At 44.6% G+C, this 15,281-nt stretch overlaps 2 protein-coding genes across 2 annotated transcripts; both read right to left on the bottom strand.

The window, feature by feature from the left end:
• Positions 1 to 664: 664 nt before the first annotated feature.
• LOC111144067 (hydroxyacyl-thioester dehydratase type 2, mitochondrial-like) lies at positions 665 to 2,684 on the bottom strand. The gene is made up of 3 exons (XM_022498160.1): positions 2,621 to 2,684; positions 2,071 to 2,149; positions 665 to 1,353 (listed from the first exon to the last, which is right to left on the bottom strand). Exon 3 carries the CDS (start codon positions 1,175 to 1,177, stop codon positions 671 to 673), a length of 507 nt encoding a protein of 168 aa, XP_022353868.1. The 5' UTR covers positions 1,178 to 1,353; positions 2,071 to 2,149; positions 2,621 to 2,684; the 3' UTR covers positions 665 to 670.
• On the bottom strand, positions 1,008 to 10,829 carry LOC111144068 (ribonuclease P/MRP subunit p14). Its single transcript, XM_022498161.1, has 6 exons — positions 10,685 to 10,829; positions 6,899 to 6,996; positions 6,716 to 6,800; positions 2,621 to 2,697; positions 2,071 to 2,149; positions 1,008 to 1,353 (listed from the first exon to the last, which is right to left on the bottom strand). The coding sequence occupies exons 2-6, from the start codon at positions 6,994 to 6,996 to the stop codon at positions 1,297 to 1,299; spliced, it is 396 nt and encodes a 131-aa protein (XP_022353869.1). The 5' UTR covers positions 10,685 to 10,829; the 3' UTR covers positions 1,008 to 1,296.
• Between the last annotated feature and the right edge of the window lie 4,452 nt (positions 10,830 to 15,281).

Genomic DNA, 15,281 nt, shown 5'->3' with positions numbered 1-15,281 from the left:
TAGCATCTCCAACGGTCCTGTGTGGTAGGTGTTATCATCCCTGTTGTATACGTGAGATTGAGACAGTTTACATAAATGAGTCCAAACGTGCACATAAGCCCTCCTCTAATCACGGGGAAACCATCCGAAAGGCAAATGCCACTGAAGATGGAACAAGGTGCCATTGTGGTGTAAATAGTAACAAATTACGATGAACTCTGACCCAGAGACTGCTGAAAGACAGGATCTAAGTACCCGGACTGGTAGAAGGTAGGTGCTCAGAGATGACCTGACTTCTGCTGCTGCCTTCAGTAATTAAATGCTAGTTATATTTAAAAAAAAAAAATGCTAGTTATAAATTCAGTCACAAACTTACTCTGCACAGATAGAGGCAGGTTTGTTACTCAAATGCAAATCTAACTACATGTGAAATCCTAAAAGTAAAACCTTTGGCTAAATAACCTTCCTGGTATTTTTTCCATTTCAAAAACAGACGATGAATATACTCAAGTCTGTGAAGCATAAAACCAAACTGGACAGTGGACCTTGGAACGTCCCTCTACCTGCTCCCCTCCTCCAACACGGGCTTCTCGGTCTATAAGCCATCCCTTGGGGAAGAGCAGCAATCCCTTTTCCTCAAAGGCCCTAGAACAGTACCACTGGCACCTGAATGTGCATCTTTAAACACAGTTCAGGACTGGGGAGTTTCTGGGACCATAACTTTAACCCAGCCTTCCATAACAGTCTTTTCACTTTCTGTTACAAAACATGACACGGCAATAACGGCAATGAATCGCTTTAGCCTTTTCACCTCTGCGGAGGCTAAAACAACTTCTCCAACATATAAAGGGGCTGGAAAGCTAATTTCCTGTGAAAGTAATACACAGCCTGGCCCTGGCATTTTAGTTCCCAGGAGAGCTGAAATAAGTCCATTGACCAAAACTCCATGTACAATTGTCTTTCCAAACTTGGTGTGTTTTGCAAAATCTTCATTTAAATGCAAAGGATTAACATCCCCTGTTAATTCTGAGAAGGCAGCCACGTCCCTCTGTGTGAAGACCCTGCTGAGTTCAGCCCGGTCTCCAACTCTGACGTGTGTCTGCTCAATGCGCTGTCGGCTCACCACTGGTTGGCTCAGGCAGATTCTCCTCTGAACCCCAACCCACCACAGATGATGGCGGGAAATTACTGGGAACATCTTCAGCACTGTCAAATTCCAGCAACTGGAGCTTTTAAACGGCTTCAGTCTTCAGACAGCTTATTGTCACCAAAAGGTGCTTTTGAGAGCAGAGGAATGTTTCTGCAATTGACGACTATTCAATCCAATACTAGTTCCCTACTATTACCAGATAAGGCAAGCAGAAATGGAGAAACCTGTAAGAGAAAGAAAAAAGTTAAGGAAATCTGGGGAGAAACTGCACTGCAACACAGGGCATGTGGAAACATGCCTAGTTTCCTAGGGTAAGTGAGGCTGATGCAGTGGCATCTTAAAGAGCAACCTTAGAGGTAGCCTCAAATACATAAGTGATCATAGTAAGTTTAGTCTTCTAATATTTTAGGCACTAGGCATTAAGTAACAAATGGAAAGACTTTTCCACAAGAGTTCCAAGTTTCATCCCCAAACATCTCCCATACAATCTAAAATCTAAGTGCTTTCTCTCACACTTCCAGAAGCAATGCAGTCTTTATTCCTTCCCACTGCCCCCCGTAGATAATTTTAACCATACTAGATTTATGCAAGCAAAAAATGGGACATGTATTAAAAAGCAGTTTGAGGGGTGCCTAGGTGGCTTAGTCAGTTGGGTGTCTGACTCTTGACTTTGGCTCAGGTCATGATCTCGGGGTCTTGGGATTGAGCCCTATGTTGGGCTCCTTGCTCAGAATGGAGTCTGCTTGAGATTCTTTCCCTCACCTCTCCCTTAGCACCCCCCCCCCCCCAAAGCTCATTCTCTCTCATGGGCCCAGCACGCTGGGGCCTGAACTCTGCTTCGTTCTCTCTCATAAATAAATCTTAAAAAAAAAAAAAAGAAAAAGAAAAAGCTGTTTGACCCCTACTCAGCCTTGCTTGGAATATGTGAAGGAAGCCTTTACCTGAATCACTCTGAAAGCACATTTCTTGCCTTTATAGGATCCTAACAGAGTCAAAGAGCTCCACAACTTGACAAGACCACTGTAGAGAGATCAACAATGAATGCATAAGGATTTGTCTCCGTGACATCTCCCTAGTACTTTTGTGATGGGCCAGACAGTTAAATTAGTTCTAAAAAAACCTAATTTAAATGAGAAAACTTGAGTAGATGTGCTGCCAAAGAGAGCCCTAAATGAGAGAACTTTAAAAGTAAAAGCACAGTATCTCATAGGCAGAGAATAAAATAAGCTTCAATTAAGAATGTTTCTAAAATACACATTTTTGAGTTTACAACCATGGCCATCAATTGGGAAACACGATAGCTGTAAGCAAATCATGAGTTTTGTTCTAAGCTCCTGGTGGATAAATGTTCATATCCATCCCAGTTTAAACTTCCAAAAACTACTCAGAGTTCACATGACAAGCCTCTTCTTAGAGAAGAGTATTTTTGCTCTATTTCTCCATCCATGTCTCTCCTCTGTTATACTACAAAGGTGCCTCTGTCTGTCATACCTGCTACATATCCTCAAGATGGCTGACAGGGTCTTCTCTTCGTAGGTTAGGACGTCCAAGGGTAACGCTGCATCAACCTAAGTATGGAAAAATACTATTAGCAGACTATTATTGTCGCTATTTATTATTTTTATTTTTAAAATTTTATTTATCTGACAGAGAGAGGGAGATAGGGAGAGAGGGAACACAGCAGCAGGGAGTGGGAGAGGGAGAAGCAGGCTTCCCACTGAGCAAGGAACCTGATGTGGGGCTCGATCCCAGGTCCCTGGGATTATGACCCAAGCTGAAGACAGAAGCTTAACAACTGAGCAATCCAGGCTACCCTCGCAATTTATTTTTTTAAGGTAATCTCTACCCAATGTGGAGCCCGAACTCACAACCCCGAGATCAAGAGTCGCATGCTCCAGTGATTGAGGTAGCAGGGTACCTTCTACCATCACTGTTTTTTTTTTTTTTTTTTTTTTAAAGATTTTATTTATTTATTTGGAGGGCACCAGAGTGGCTTAGTCATTAAATGTCTGCCTTCGGCTCAGGTCATGATCCCAGGTTCCTGGGATTGAGTCCCACATTGGGCTCTCTGCTTGGTGGGAACCCCGCTCGCTTCTCCCTCTTCCACTCCCCCTGCTTGTGTTCACTCTCTCGATCTCTCTCTGTCAAATAAATAAATAAAATCTTAAAAAAAAAAGATTATATTTATTTGAGAGCAAGCTAGAGAGAGAAAAGAGAGAAAGAGAGCAAGCATAAGCAGGGGGAGGAGCAGAGGGAGCAGACTCCCTGCTGAACAGGGAGCCTAACACAAGGCTCCATCCCTGAATTCTGCGATCATGACCCAAGTCGAAGGCAGATGCTTAACAGACTGAGCTACCCAGGAGCCCCCATGATCACTAGTCTTAAAGTCTTACAACTAATCCTGTCAACTGCTTTTCTCCTCTAAAAAAGCAGTATTTTATTTAGTGGTGCTGTAGTACTGGGACTGCTTATTTACAATTATCCCTGTCTGGAATGTTCTTCCTGTAACTCTTCATGACTCTTTACCCTTCAAGACTTCGTTTAAATCGTTCCATCCCTGGGGGCACCTGGATGGCTCAGTTAGTCGAGCAGGAGACTTTCGATCTCAGGGTTAAAAAAGAAAAAGTTCCATCCCTAATCCCCAGGATTAAGCTCAACTGTCTGCTAGGCTGTTTCACATACGGAAACCACCTACTTCCTCTCTCGTAACATTCTTCATTCTGGAATGGGATATCATACCTGATAGAAGGTGCACACTTTTCTCTTAAACTTTTTATTTTGAAAAATTGGAATCACAAGGGACAATGTATTTTAGAGGAAGGTTCTATGCACCCCCGGTAATACAGTATCAAACCCAAAAACCTAAAATTGATAAACCAGTTTATTCAGATTTTGCCAGTCATACACGCACTCATATTTGTCTGTGCGTGTGTGTGTGTGCATACTTCTATGCAATCTTCCCACACAGAGCGTTTCATGCAACCACTACCATAACCACCAAGATGGTATCTCATCTGGTGAGATACCATCACCAGAATTAGATCATCATCACACGGCTGCTCTCCTACGTCGTTTTAGTCACACCCACTCCTCCCCCCAACCCCTAACCACGTATCTTTCTCCAGTTTATATACTTACTTACTTCAGGAGCATGATCCAAATGGGATCACCCAGCATGTTACCTTTTGGGATTAGCTTTTTCACTTAGCGTAATTCTCTGGAGATTCGGTTAAGTTTTTATGTGTATCTACAGTTTGTTCCTTTTTATTACTGATTATATTCTATGGTATGAATATATCATGAATGTTTAACTACTCACGGAAGGACATCTGGCTTATTTCTGCTTTTGGGCTCTTACAAATAAAGCTATGATGAACACTCACATACAAGTTTTGTGTGAACATTAAGTTTTCACTTCTCTAGGACAAATGCCTAGGTGTGTAACTGCTGGGTAGTAGAGCATATGCATGTTTAAGTTGTTTTTAGAAACTGTCAAATGGTATTCCAAAGTGTCTATGCCATTCTGCATTCCCATTAGCAATGAAGGAGTGACCCAGTTTCTCTACATCCTCACCAGCATTTAGTATTATCACCATTTTTAAAAAATTTTTATTTTCAGTTGTTCTGTTAGGTGTGTAGTGATAGCTCGCTGTGTTTTTATTTTTTATTTACTTTTTTTAAAAAAGATTTTATTTATTTATTTGACAGAGAGATCATAAGTAGGCATAGAGGCAGGCAGAGAGAGGAGGAAGCAGGCTCCCTGCCTGACGAGCCCCAAGATCCTGAGATCATGACCTGAGCTAAAGGTAGAGGCTTAACCCACTGAGCCACCCAGGCGCCCCTATTTACTTGTTTTTTAAAGACTTTATTTTTAAGTAATCTTGACACCCAACATGGGGCTCGAACTCACAACCAAGAGTCAAGATATCAAGAGTCTTATGCTCCATCAACTGAGCCAGCCAGGTGCCCCACCCCCATTTTGTTTTGTGGGGCTTTTTTTGAGCTTATTGTGTTGTTGTTGTTTTTTAATTTTATTTATTTATTTGAGAGAGAGACAGTGAGAGAGAGCATGAGAAAGCAGAAGGTCAGAGGGAGAAGCAGACTCCCCGTGGAGCTGGGAGCCCGATGTGGAACTTGATCCTGGTACTCCAGGATCATGACCTGAGCTGAAGGCAGTTGCTTAAGCAACTGAGCCACCCAGACACCCTGAGCTTATTGCATTTTTAAGGTGTGTTTCCCTAATGGCTAATAATCCTGAACATCTTTTCATTCATGTGCTTCTCTGTCAACAGTACATCTTTTTTTCTAAAATGTCTATTTGTGTCTTTTACTCACTTTCAAGTTGAAATGTTTGGTTTTCTTTACTATGGAGTTTTTAGAGTTCGTTTTATTTTATTTTTATTTTTTAAAAGATTTTTCATTTATTTTTAAGACAGAGAGAGAACAAACATGCATGGGGGGGAGCAGAGGGAGAAGCAGACTCCCTGCCGAGCAGGAAGCCCAATTCGGGGCTCGATCCCAGGACCCTGGCATCGTGACCTGAGCCCAAGGCAGACCTTTAACTGACTGAGCCACCCAGGCGCCTAAGAGTTCTTTTTCCATTTTAGATATGTGGTTTGCAATTAGTCTCCCCCAGTCTGTAATTTGTCTTTTCATCCTCTTAACTGAGTCTGCTGTGGAGTATACGTTTTTAATTTTAATGAGATGCTTACCAGATTTTGATTTGATAAAATATATGAATCAGGAAGTAATTTCCTGAGTCATCTTTGTTCTCTCTCAAAATTCTGCTTATTTTCAAGTAAATGCTAACATGGGACTATGCAGTGCGCTGGTCTGTGATAAAATAAGAGGCTGTAACACACTGTAAATCAACAGTATCACTAAGTACATTGTTTAGTTCAGCTCAGTTTTTTTTTTTTTTAAGTTTATTTATTTGTTTATTTATTTTTAGTAATCTCTACACCAGCATGGGGCTCTAACTCATGATTCGAAGATCAAGCATTGCAAGCTCTTCTGATAGCTCACCTCAAGGTTTGCTTACAGAGACTTTCTCAGTAAAGGAAGGAGTGTGCTGATTTTGGTGTGAGTCACAAATCTTCACAATGGGCAAGAAAACTGCACAGGGCGCCTGGGTGGCTCAGGCAGTTATGCATCTGACTCTTGATTTTGGGTCGGATTGTGATCTTGGGTCCTGAGGCTGAGCCCTGGTTGGACTGTGCTCAATGTGGTGTCTGCTTGGGGTTCTCTTTCCCTCTCCCTCTGCCACTCCCCCTGCTCACACACACCCTCTCTAAATAAATAAAATCTTTAAAAAAACAAAACAAAAACCCCAAAAAACTATTTGCAGGTTGTCAGTCTGGGCCACACTGTGTGTAGCACGGCACTAAAACATTTGTCTAACACGTTCCTTATCAAATACACAAAGGCATATTAGAATAGACCTACCCAAAACTCATCATTTCTGAAAGTCTGCTTCTGCAGTGTCAAGTGTGTTTCTAAAGTTTTAAAATAAGCATTTGGAAAAGCACTGTTTCGGTATTTCTTACAAAAATCTTGGGAATGTTCAATCTACCAAGTGATTCATACCTCCCCGAAGAGGTCTTTCAAGGCTGAAATGAGCAGCTGTTTGAACTGTGCAGCATTCAGTCCAACCCCACGATCCTGAAATTCTCTACAAAAACATTAAAAAGAAAAAAAATGTATTAAATTCCATACTATTCAGATTCATAAAAATGTAATCACAAATAGAACTAAAGAGACTGAACTTACAGGCAGACTTTCATATAATGGTACTCAGAGGGGTTTTTGTAAACTATTCTTTCATATGTGGTGGCTGGGGTTGGCATCTTTTCCAAAGCTGAACACATCTAGAAATTAAAAGTCAAGAGGGCTACAAATTAGCAAGGTACAAGCTGTTTTTCACTCCCCACTCCCCATTTTTTAAATGAGAATTTTTTTTTTTAAGATTTTATTTATTTATTTGACAGAGATCACAAGTAGGCAGAGAGGCAGGCAGAGAGAGAGAGGAGGAAGCAGGCTCCCCACTGAGCAGAGAGCCCGATGCGGGACTCAGTCCTAGGACCCTGGGATCATGACCTGAGCCAAAGACAGAGGCTTTAACCCACTGAGCCACCCAGGCTTTCCTTAAATGAGAATTTAACCCATTTTTATTTTTTCAAATTTTTAAAACATTTTTAAAAATTTTAAAAGATTTTATTTATTTATTTGACAGAGATCACAAGTAGGCAGAGAGGCAGGCGTGGGGGGCAGGGAGCAGGCTCCCCGCTGAGCAGAGAGCCTGATTCGGGACTTGATCCCAGGACCCTGAGACAATGACCTGAGCTGAAGGCAGAGGCTTAACCCACTGAGCCACCCAGGTGCCCCTTGATTTTTTTTTTTTTTAAGTAAGTTCTACACCCAGTGTGTGGCTTGAACTCACAACCCTGAGATCAAGAGTCGCATGCTCTACCAACTGAGCCAGCTAGGCATCCCAGACCCATTTGGTTTTTTTTCAAGCTTATTATTTATTTAAGTAATCTCTACATCCAAAGTGAGGATTGAACTCATGACCCTGAGTTCAAGTCACATGCTCCTCTGACTGAATGACCCAGGCACCCCTTGCCTTTCTTTCTTTTCTTTCTCCCTTTCTTTTTTTTTTTTTTTTAACCCATTTGATTTTTAAAAGAACTCCTAGTATAGTAATTCATTTATTTCTGGTCAAACCAAATTTACCCATAAAGATGCAAAGAAAAGATTTTCTACATGCCACATTGTTGTACTCTCAAATCCTAATAATATAATCCCAATGGACATTTTTTCTTACTAAGTACCTAGCTCTGGGCTAAAAGCCCCACATGCCTTAAGTCATAAGTTTTCAAAATGATCCCATGAGGAAAAACTATTATTATTCCCACTTTCCCCCCAATCCATTTTTGAGAAGAGGACACTGAGGCTTGGCAAAGAGAGGTAACGCTTGCCCAAGGACACACAGATTCCAAAAACTCCTGAGCCCCTCAAGACCACTCTGGTACAATGCCTCCTAATTTAAAAAAAAAAAAAAAAAAAAAGCGACACCTGGGTGGTTCAGTCAGTTATGCATCTGCCTTCCACTCAGGTCATGATCCTGGGGTCCTGACATCCTGAGCATCGGGCTCCTTGCTCTGTGGGGAGCCTGCTTCTCCCTCTACATGCTGCTTCCCCTGCTTGTGCATGCTCTCTCTCTAACCAATAAATAAAATCTTAAAAAAAAAAAAAATAGCATACAGGAATAAAATGTAGGATCTTCTTGTTTGCTCTCAGTCAACACAGAACATGAAGAGGAGAATGAGGAGTGGTAGCTCTGCTGTTCCATCCCATGCTGGATCTGCCTCTTCTGTCTGAAGGTCAGGTGTATACAGAGCTATCTGGTAGCCCCTACCCCCAACAAAGGGCTGAGCTTAAAGAGCAAGGGGTTTGAGAGGAGGGATTCCTGGAATGGGCAATCAATATAATTTCTTTTTTTTTTTTTTTTTTAAGATTTTATCTATTTATTTGACAGAGAGAAATCACAAGCAGGCAGAGAGGCAGGCAGAGAGAGAGGAGGAAGCAGGCTCCCTGCTGAGCAGAAAGCCCGATGCGGGGCTCGAACCCAGGACCTGGGATCACGACCTGAGCCGAAGGCAGCGGCCCAACCCACTGAGCCACCCAGGCGCCCCTCAATATCATTTCTAATAGACCTGGATCCTTCAAGAATTCAGAACATGCTGGTCCCCTGCGGAGAATCTGTCACTGGCTCCACTCCTACCTCACTCCCCCTCTGGATAGCCCCTACTCATCCTTTGCATTTTAGCTTAAAGCTCACCTCTTCCAGAAACTTTACCTCCTCAAGAAAGCCATCTTTTGGACACCTTATTCTACATTAGATTCACTTGTTATGCAATCTCTTAATACTATTTGTTCAATATCTGGTTCCCCGCTAAAGAAACCAGGAAACTGAGGTCCAACCAAAGAAAGGGACTTAGCCAAGGTCACATAGCTGTAAACCAGCATTTACAAAACCTTTGCACCAGGCTCAGTTCCAACCACTCCTAGATGATATCCTCAGAGAAAAGGAGAAGTTAGGGTCAAGGAGCTACATCCAAGCATCCACTTAGAAACATGAATAGTTACTGTGTCTGGCACAGTGTTTCAATAAACACTTACTGAATGTGAGAAGTATTAGGCCTGTATGTTCAAGGATACTTTTGCTTTCAAGAAAGACTGCAGAAATAACCACCTGATGATTTTTTCCCAATCATTAGAGTCGTCCCTGACTAGAAGGGCAGAGAGAATAGGGCCCTCAATCACTTCATTCATTGTCTGGCACCCGATGGGTGTTTTTTTAAGAGTCACCATCAGCCTTGATGGAATTGGCTGTCTGAGCTAGGGGAATGAGACTTGGCCTGAGGCTCAGGATGCCAGTAACAATGAAGACTTTTCTGGAAATGGATAATGATAATGGTTCCATAACAGTGTCAACATACTTTGCATCAATGGGCTGTACCCTTAAAAATGGCAATTTCATGTTATGTATATTTCACCAAAAAAGACTTAAGGAGCAAGTGTTTACTGAGCAGTGACCTCCACAAAGGCCTCAGCCTCAAAGGCAGTGACAGTATTGCCCTCTGCAGGCTGTCCAGAGATTAAGGGAGAGCATGCCTGGGTACCCTTCCTACAGCCAGGCTCACCGTAACAATGGAGAACTTCCATAGCTCTTGCTATCATCATCTTTGAAGCCAGCCTTTGTAATGGCTGTAGGGATGCTCATTAAGTGACCTATAGTCATAGGTGTCCTTAATTCCACCTGCTGCCCACTCTCCCCCTATCTAGTCTCTACAGCAGTCAGAATGAGCCAGTTAAAACCTATTCGAGCCCTCGCCATTCCTCTGCTCAAAACCTTGCAATGGTTCCCGTTTTACTGAGAGTAAACCCAAAGGACTTACAGGACCTGCAAGGCCTTACCTGAACTGTACCGCTGCCTCCTCCAACAGCTCTGACCATGCTCCCTTGCTCAACCCCCTCCACCAGACTCCTAGCTCTTCCTCACACACCGTTTCCCTCCCGCCTCTGCGCCTCGCTCCTAGCTTTTCCGCACGCTGGGAATACTCCTCCACCAGGTAACCGGATGGCTCGCTCCCTCGGTTCTTTCACGGCTTTGATCAACTCGCACCCCTCGATTTGGTCCGGTGGCTGTTCTAATACGGCAGCCCCTCCACGCCCCTGTTCTAGTTTTCCCCCACAGCACTTAACCACCTTCTAACACAACTACGTAATTCATTTATTCGCTTTGTACTTGCCTCCCCCATCCCAAAAGAATATACACTCCGCAAGAAACCCAGTTCTATCCTGTTCACGACTGTTTCGCAGATATCGAAAAGTGTATCGCACACAGTATACATCCAATGTTTAAGTTTTGGACCAAATCAATCATTTAAAAAAAAAAAAAAGCTCAGTCCCCCACTGTTGGACACTTAAGTTGTCTTAAACTTTTTTTTTTTTTTTTTTTTAACGACCATCCGCCATTTATTGGGCGCCCACCTGGCGCCGGGCGCATGCGGTCTGCACACGTGACTCCGCTCACTCCTCGCAGCCACCATCTGCTGCCGAGACCCCGTTGTACAGATAACCGGGGAGGTGCTAGGCCGGAGCTCGCCAGCAGCCCACTGCGTCCTAGGCCGGAGCAGATAGGTATTTCAGACGGTCGCGCGCCGGCCGCCGTAACTCTCCGCTTGCGCATGCGCACCTGGCGCGCACGGCCGTACGTCACCAGCGTGGCCGACTGAGCTCACTCCCGGCAAAAAGCCGCTCTTCTATGGGCGTCTGCTTACCTGCTTTCGGTCAGATTAACCTGGCGCCTCCCTGATTTCTGTTCACTGCAAGAATCCACCAAAGCTGGGAGCTCCTCTGCAGTGGCCAGACCCCCGTACCCAGGAAACTCCGGGATTACTTACGTTTGGCTCCTGTCTGTTTCGCTCCCCGGAAGCGTAATGGCTAGGCACGGATATGACGTCACCGCGCGGCGTCCGCCTTGGGACCTGGGCGTGAATCCTGCAGGAGCTCAGACTGGCCGAGCTCAGTGCCCCCTGGTGCCCATTCCAGAGAAAGCTCTGTGACCAAATGTGTGTATGGGGTACTGGACTCCGGACGTATTTATTCGTCCCAGGAGCTCGCGTTCATAGTCGTGCATTTATCCATGCATTCATTCACTCAGCTTTCAATGTAGCATCTCTTCTGCTGAGCATCTTACATCAAGCACCCCAAGGACTGGAGCCACTCCTAATGTCCCTTGAGGCGCCCAGCCCATAGTAGGTTATCCATCTGGGTTGACATAAGCTCCAGATGGTCCTGTTTTTAGATGTAAGCCAGGTTTTTTCATCTATGCATTAATTCGTGCTGAGTCCCTATTATGTGCTGGTACTGGGAACCCAGCGGAGAACAAGAAGATACGGCCCTGTACTCGTGAAACTGATAGTGTTTGTAAATAATAATAATAAAATAACAACAACAATAATAATTGCAGTTAATATTTATCGAGTACTTTCTTTGGCCAGGCTCATGAAAAAAAAATTTCTTATGTTAAGTCGTGGAACTCTCACACAACCTTAAGGTAGCTATTACTGTGATCATCCCCATTTTACAGGGGTGTAGACTGAGGCCCGAGAGGCTGTTACCCAAGACCACCCAGGTGTAAACAGTGGAGCAGGCGGTCTGACTTTAGATGGTGCTGTCCATACTGCCCCATACTACTATCAGTTGTGTGGCATGAGTCAAGGGCGTGTGTGGGAGAGGCACTGGGGCTGCCAAAACTTGAGTGTAAGCCCCATGAGCATGAGGCCTTGTCTGTGCTGGCTCACTGTTGCATTCCAGTGCCTGGCACTCAACACACAGCACACCGTTAGTAAATGCAGTAGTTCCTAGGTGGGTGTGCTGATTCTGCCTGGGTTGGAGGCAGAGGGTTGCCCGGTACAGGCACACATGAGCCTGAGTCAGCTGGGACCTTCTCTCTTGTGTCTTTTCTTGAAGTTCCACTTTCTTCTGTATCATCCTGCAACCTGTCCTTGGCTATAGTCATGTTCTATGGTTCTGTGGCCCTGCTTCCCTTCCTTCTTTCCTCAGAAGAGACAGGACTTGTTCCAGATTGGGGGAGAGGTAGAGGAAATCAACACAGACCCCACAGACAGTGACATTTTCTTTCTTGAAAGAGGTTGGGTTTCAGAAACTGCCCAAACTCACTTCAAATACATCCTCTGCCACTTATTCATCTCTGTCACACAGAGAGATTAGTAGGAAAGAGTTGTGAGGAAAAAATAGTGGGTGTGAAGTATCGGGCTCAGGAAACACTCTGCAATGGGAGAGGTCCCCCAAACCAGCCACCTGGCAAACCCACCTGCCAGGCTGCAGCCCAGAAAAACCAGAGCAGCTCATGTATTTTAGACTTCAAAGAACTTGGGTAATTTTCACTTTTCTGCACCAAACCCTGAAAATGAAGTGCCTTCCACGTTCCCTGAATTTTCTCAGTGTTGCCTCATTAATTCAGAGTTTAGAATAAAAGAGATGCCTTTGAATGATAAAGATAGTAGTTGACTTTTCTCAGTTAAATTGTATCTGTTTTCTTAGAAGATACTGTTGGCATGTGGCCTACATTTCAAATAGTATGTAGGATAGGATAAACAATGAAAAATAAGTCTTCCTCCCACCCATTACCCAGCCAGCCTTTGTCCAGAGGGATATCCACTGGTAGGAGTTTCTTAAGTGTCCTTCCAGAGATACGGTAGGGGGGGCTTTCCCTTCTTAACAATGTATCCTTTTTTTTTTTTTTTTTAAAGATTTTATTTATTTGGCACAGAGACAGCGTGAGCTAGCGCAAGTAAGGGGAGCAGCAGGCAGAGGGAGAGGGAGAAGCAGGCTCCCCGTTGTAATGGAGCAGGCGGTGCTCTCTCTCTATGCGGGGCTCCATCCCAGGACCCTGTGATCATGACCTGAGCCGAAGGCAGAAACTTAACGACTGAGACATCAGGTGCCCCTCTTAACAATATATCTTAACATCACTCCAAAACATAACACACGAACCGGCCTCAGTCTTTATAGACATTGCCCAGCATTGCATTGGTGGAGTCATTTGGCTCAAGATGGCCATTCCAGACACTGTGTTTCTGATATTTCACAGCCAAGTTGTTGGGGCGGGTCAGGGAGTGTTTTATGTTCCTGGAAGCTATGGCAGCCAAGAAAGAGTTGAGTCCATACTTCCTCCCCCTGCTGTGTTCAGCTTTTCCCTCCCTGCCTTGTGAACTGGTGCCAAATGGCTTTTGCTAAAACTGGTGCTTTCACAATGTTGGGAAGAAAAGGCAAGAGGGGGGTGTAAGTAGGATTACAGCCACAAATCTCCATCAGACTCATGGGAATCATATCCACTGATGGCAGCAGATTGAGAAGGTAGGACAAAGGGAGTGAAAATGACCAGGAGCTAAAAGCTACGGGATGACAGGTGTTGTTTCCATTTAGGGAGACTTGTCAAATGCCGGAGAGCGTGCTCACATTATCCCATCTACCCCACAATGTCACATTTTTGCCTTTCACAGATGAAAAAAGAGAAAAGAGTTTAGAGAGGGTAAGTCATTTGTCTAAGGTGGTGACAAGCTCCAGAACCCATGGGATGATAAGGTTGGAAGTTGCTCCTTGAGGCAACCCTCAAAGGAAATTGAAAGGGAGGCACGTTTTTGAGTCCCCAGAGGCCGAGCGTGAGACAGGGATCCTCGTGGAAGTAATTTATTGGGGGCAGCTCTCATGGGAAACCTGCAAGGTAGGATGGGCAGGGGAAGAAGCTAAGCAAAGATGTGGGTTCAGCTGAAGCCCAGCCTCAGGCTGATCCCACAGGGAGCCCTGGAGCATAAATGATAACCAGCAAGCTTCTAGCCTTCATCATACTTACTCACCCCCACCCCCTGTCATTGACGGCCAGCTGTAGGGTCGCCAGATTTAGCAAATAAAAATACAGTTGCCCAGTTAAATTTGAATTTCAGATACACAGTGAATAGGATATCCTTATGCTAAATTAAATTTAGCTGGGCAGCCTGTATCTTGTCTGGAAACCCCAGGAGGTGTTTCTCAGGCATCTCCTGTGTCTTCTCCTGTGGAGAAGGGCAGGTGTGTTTCCTCAGCAGTGATGGGGAGGCATCAGTCAGTAAAGGGGATCTGGGAAGGGGACATTAGCAGCACATGCTGCAGGCAAGGACTCTGGGGTGCAGCTCCCCAGTCAAGGGTTAAAAAAGGCCAGAAGTTCCTGCCCAGACTGTCAAGTCCAAACCAGCCCCATCATCCAGGGGAGCAGCACAATGGCCTCGTCCCTGCCTCAGCCCCAGCATCCCTGGCTGCCTTCTGAGGGTGTTTTTGCTCCTTCCCAGTCAGTTCCCTGCTTGTGTTGGGGTCGGAGTGGGAGCCAGGCTATTTAACTCTGTTTCATCCAGCATTTCTGAAATGCATTTAAATGATGGAGGGAACGTTCCTCACAAGTGACGTTAGAAACTTCTCCCCTAAAGAAAGGCTCTAGGACCCTAGGAAGGGAGAATTTGGGGAGGGGATAACCACCCTGTAATTAAGCAGCCTATTTCTGGAGGGGCCCAAGAGCCTTTCTTAAAATTCAGAGATCCTGTCTGAGGGATTCAGCAAATCATGCAAAGATTCTTCCTGCAAAGAAGTGCACCCTTGCTGTACCCCACCTTTCCCTGGAGGCCTCTGCATCTCCATTACAGGGACCTGGGGGATCTGTGGGTTCTGACCTGTAAGAGGCCAAAGACATAGATGTAAGTGAAAAGAACAAGCAGGGGCTGTGGGGTCAGCAACAGTAGTGTCCAGCATGACCCATTTATGTAAAACACTCCCCCCCAATAAACCCACTGGGGGGACCTCTCTGTTGATACATATGTATGTATAAGCATATTTTTTTTTATTTTTTTAAAAGATTTTATTTATTTATTTGACAGAGAGAGATCACAAGTAAACAGAGAGGCAGGCAGAGAGAGAGAGAGAGAGAGGGAAGCAGGCTCCCTGCTGAGCAGAGAGCCCGATGCGGGACTCAATCCCAGGACCCTGAGATCATGACCTGAGCCGAAGGCAGTGGCTTAACCCACTGAGCCAT

The sequence above is a fragment of the Enhydra lutris genome, unplaced genomic scaffold (assembly GCF_002288905.1).
Source record: "Enhydra lutris kenyoni isolate GAN:26980312 unplaced genomic scaffold, ASM228890v2 scaffoldscaffold10, whole genome shotgun sequence".
NCBI classification, from domain to species: Eukaryota; Metazoa; Chordata; class Mammalia; order Carnivora; family Mustelidae; genus Enhydra; species Enhydra lutris.
This window is presented reverse-complemented; position numbering and strand designations above follow the sequence as displayed.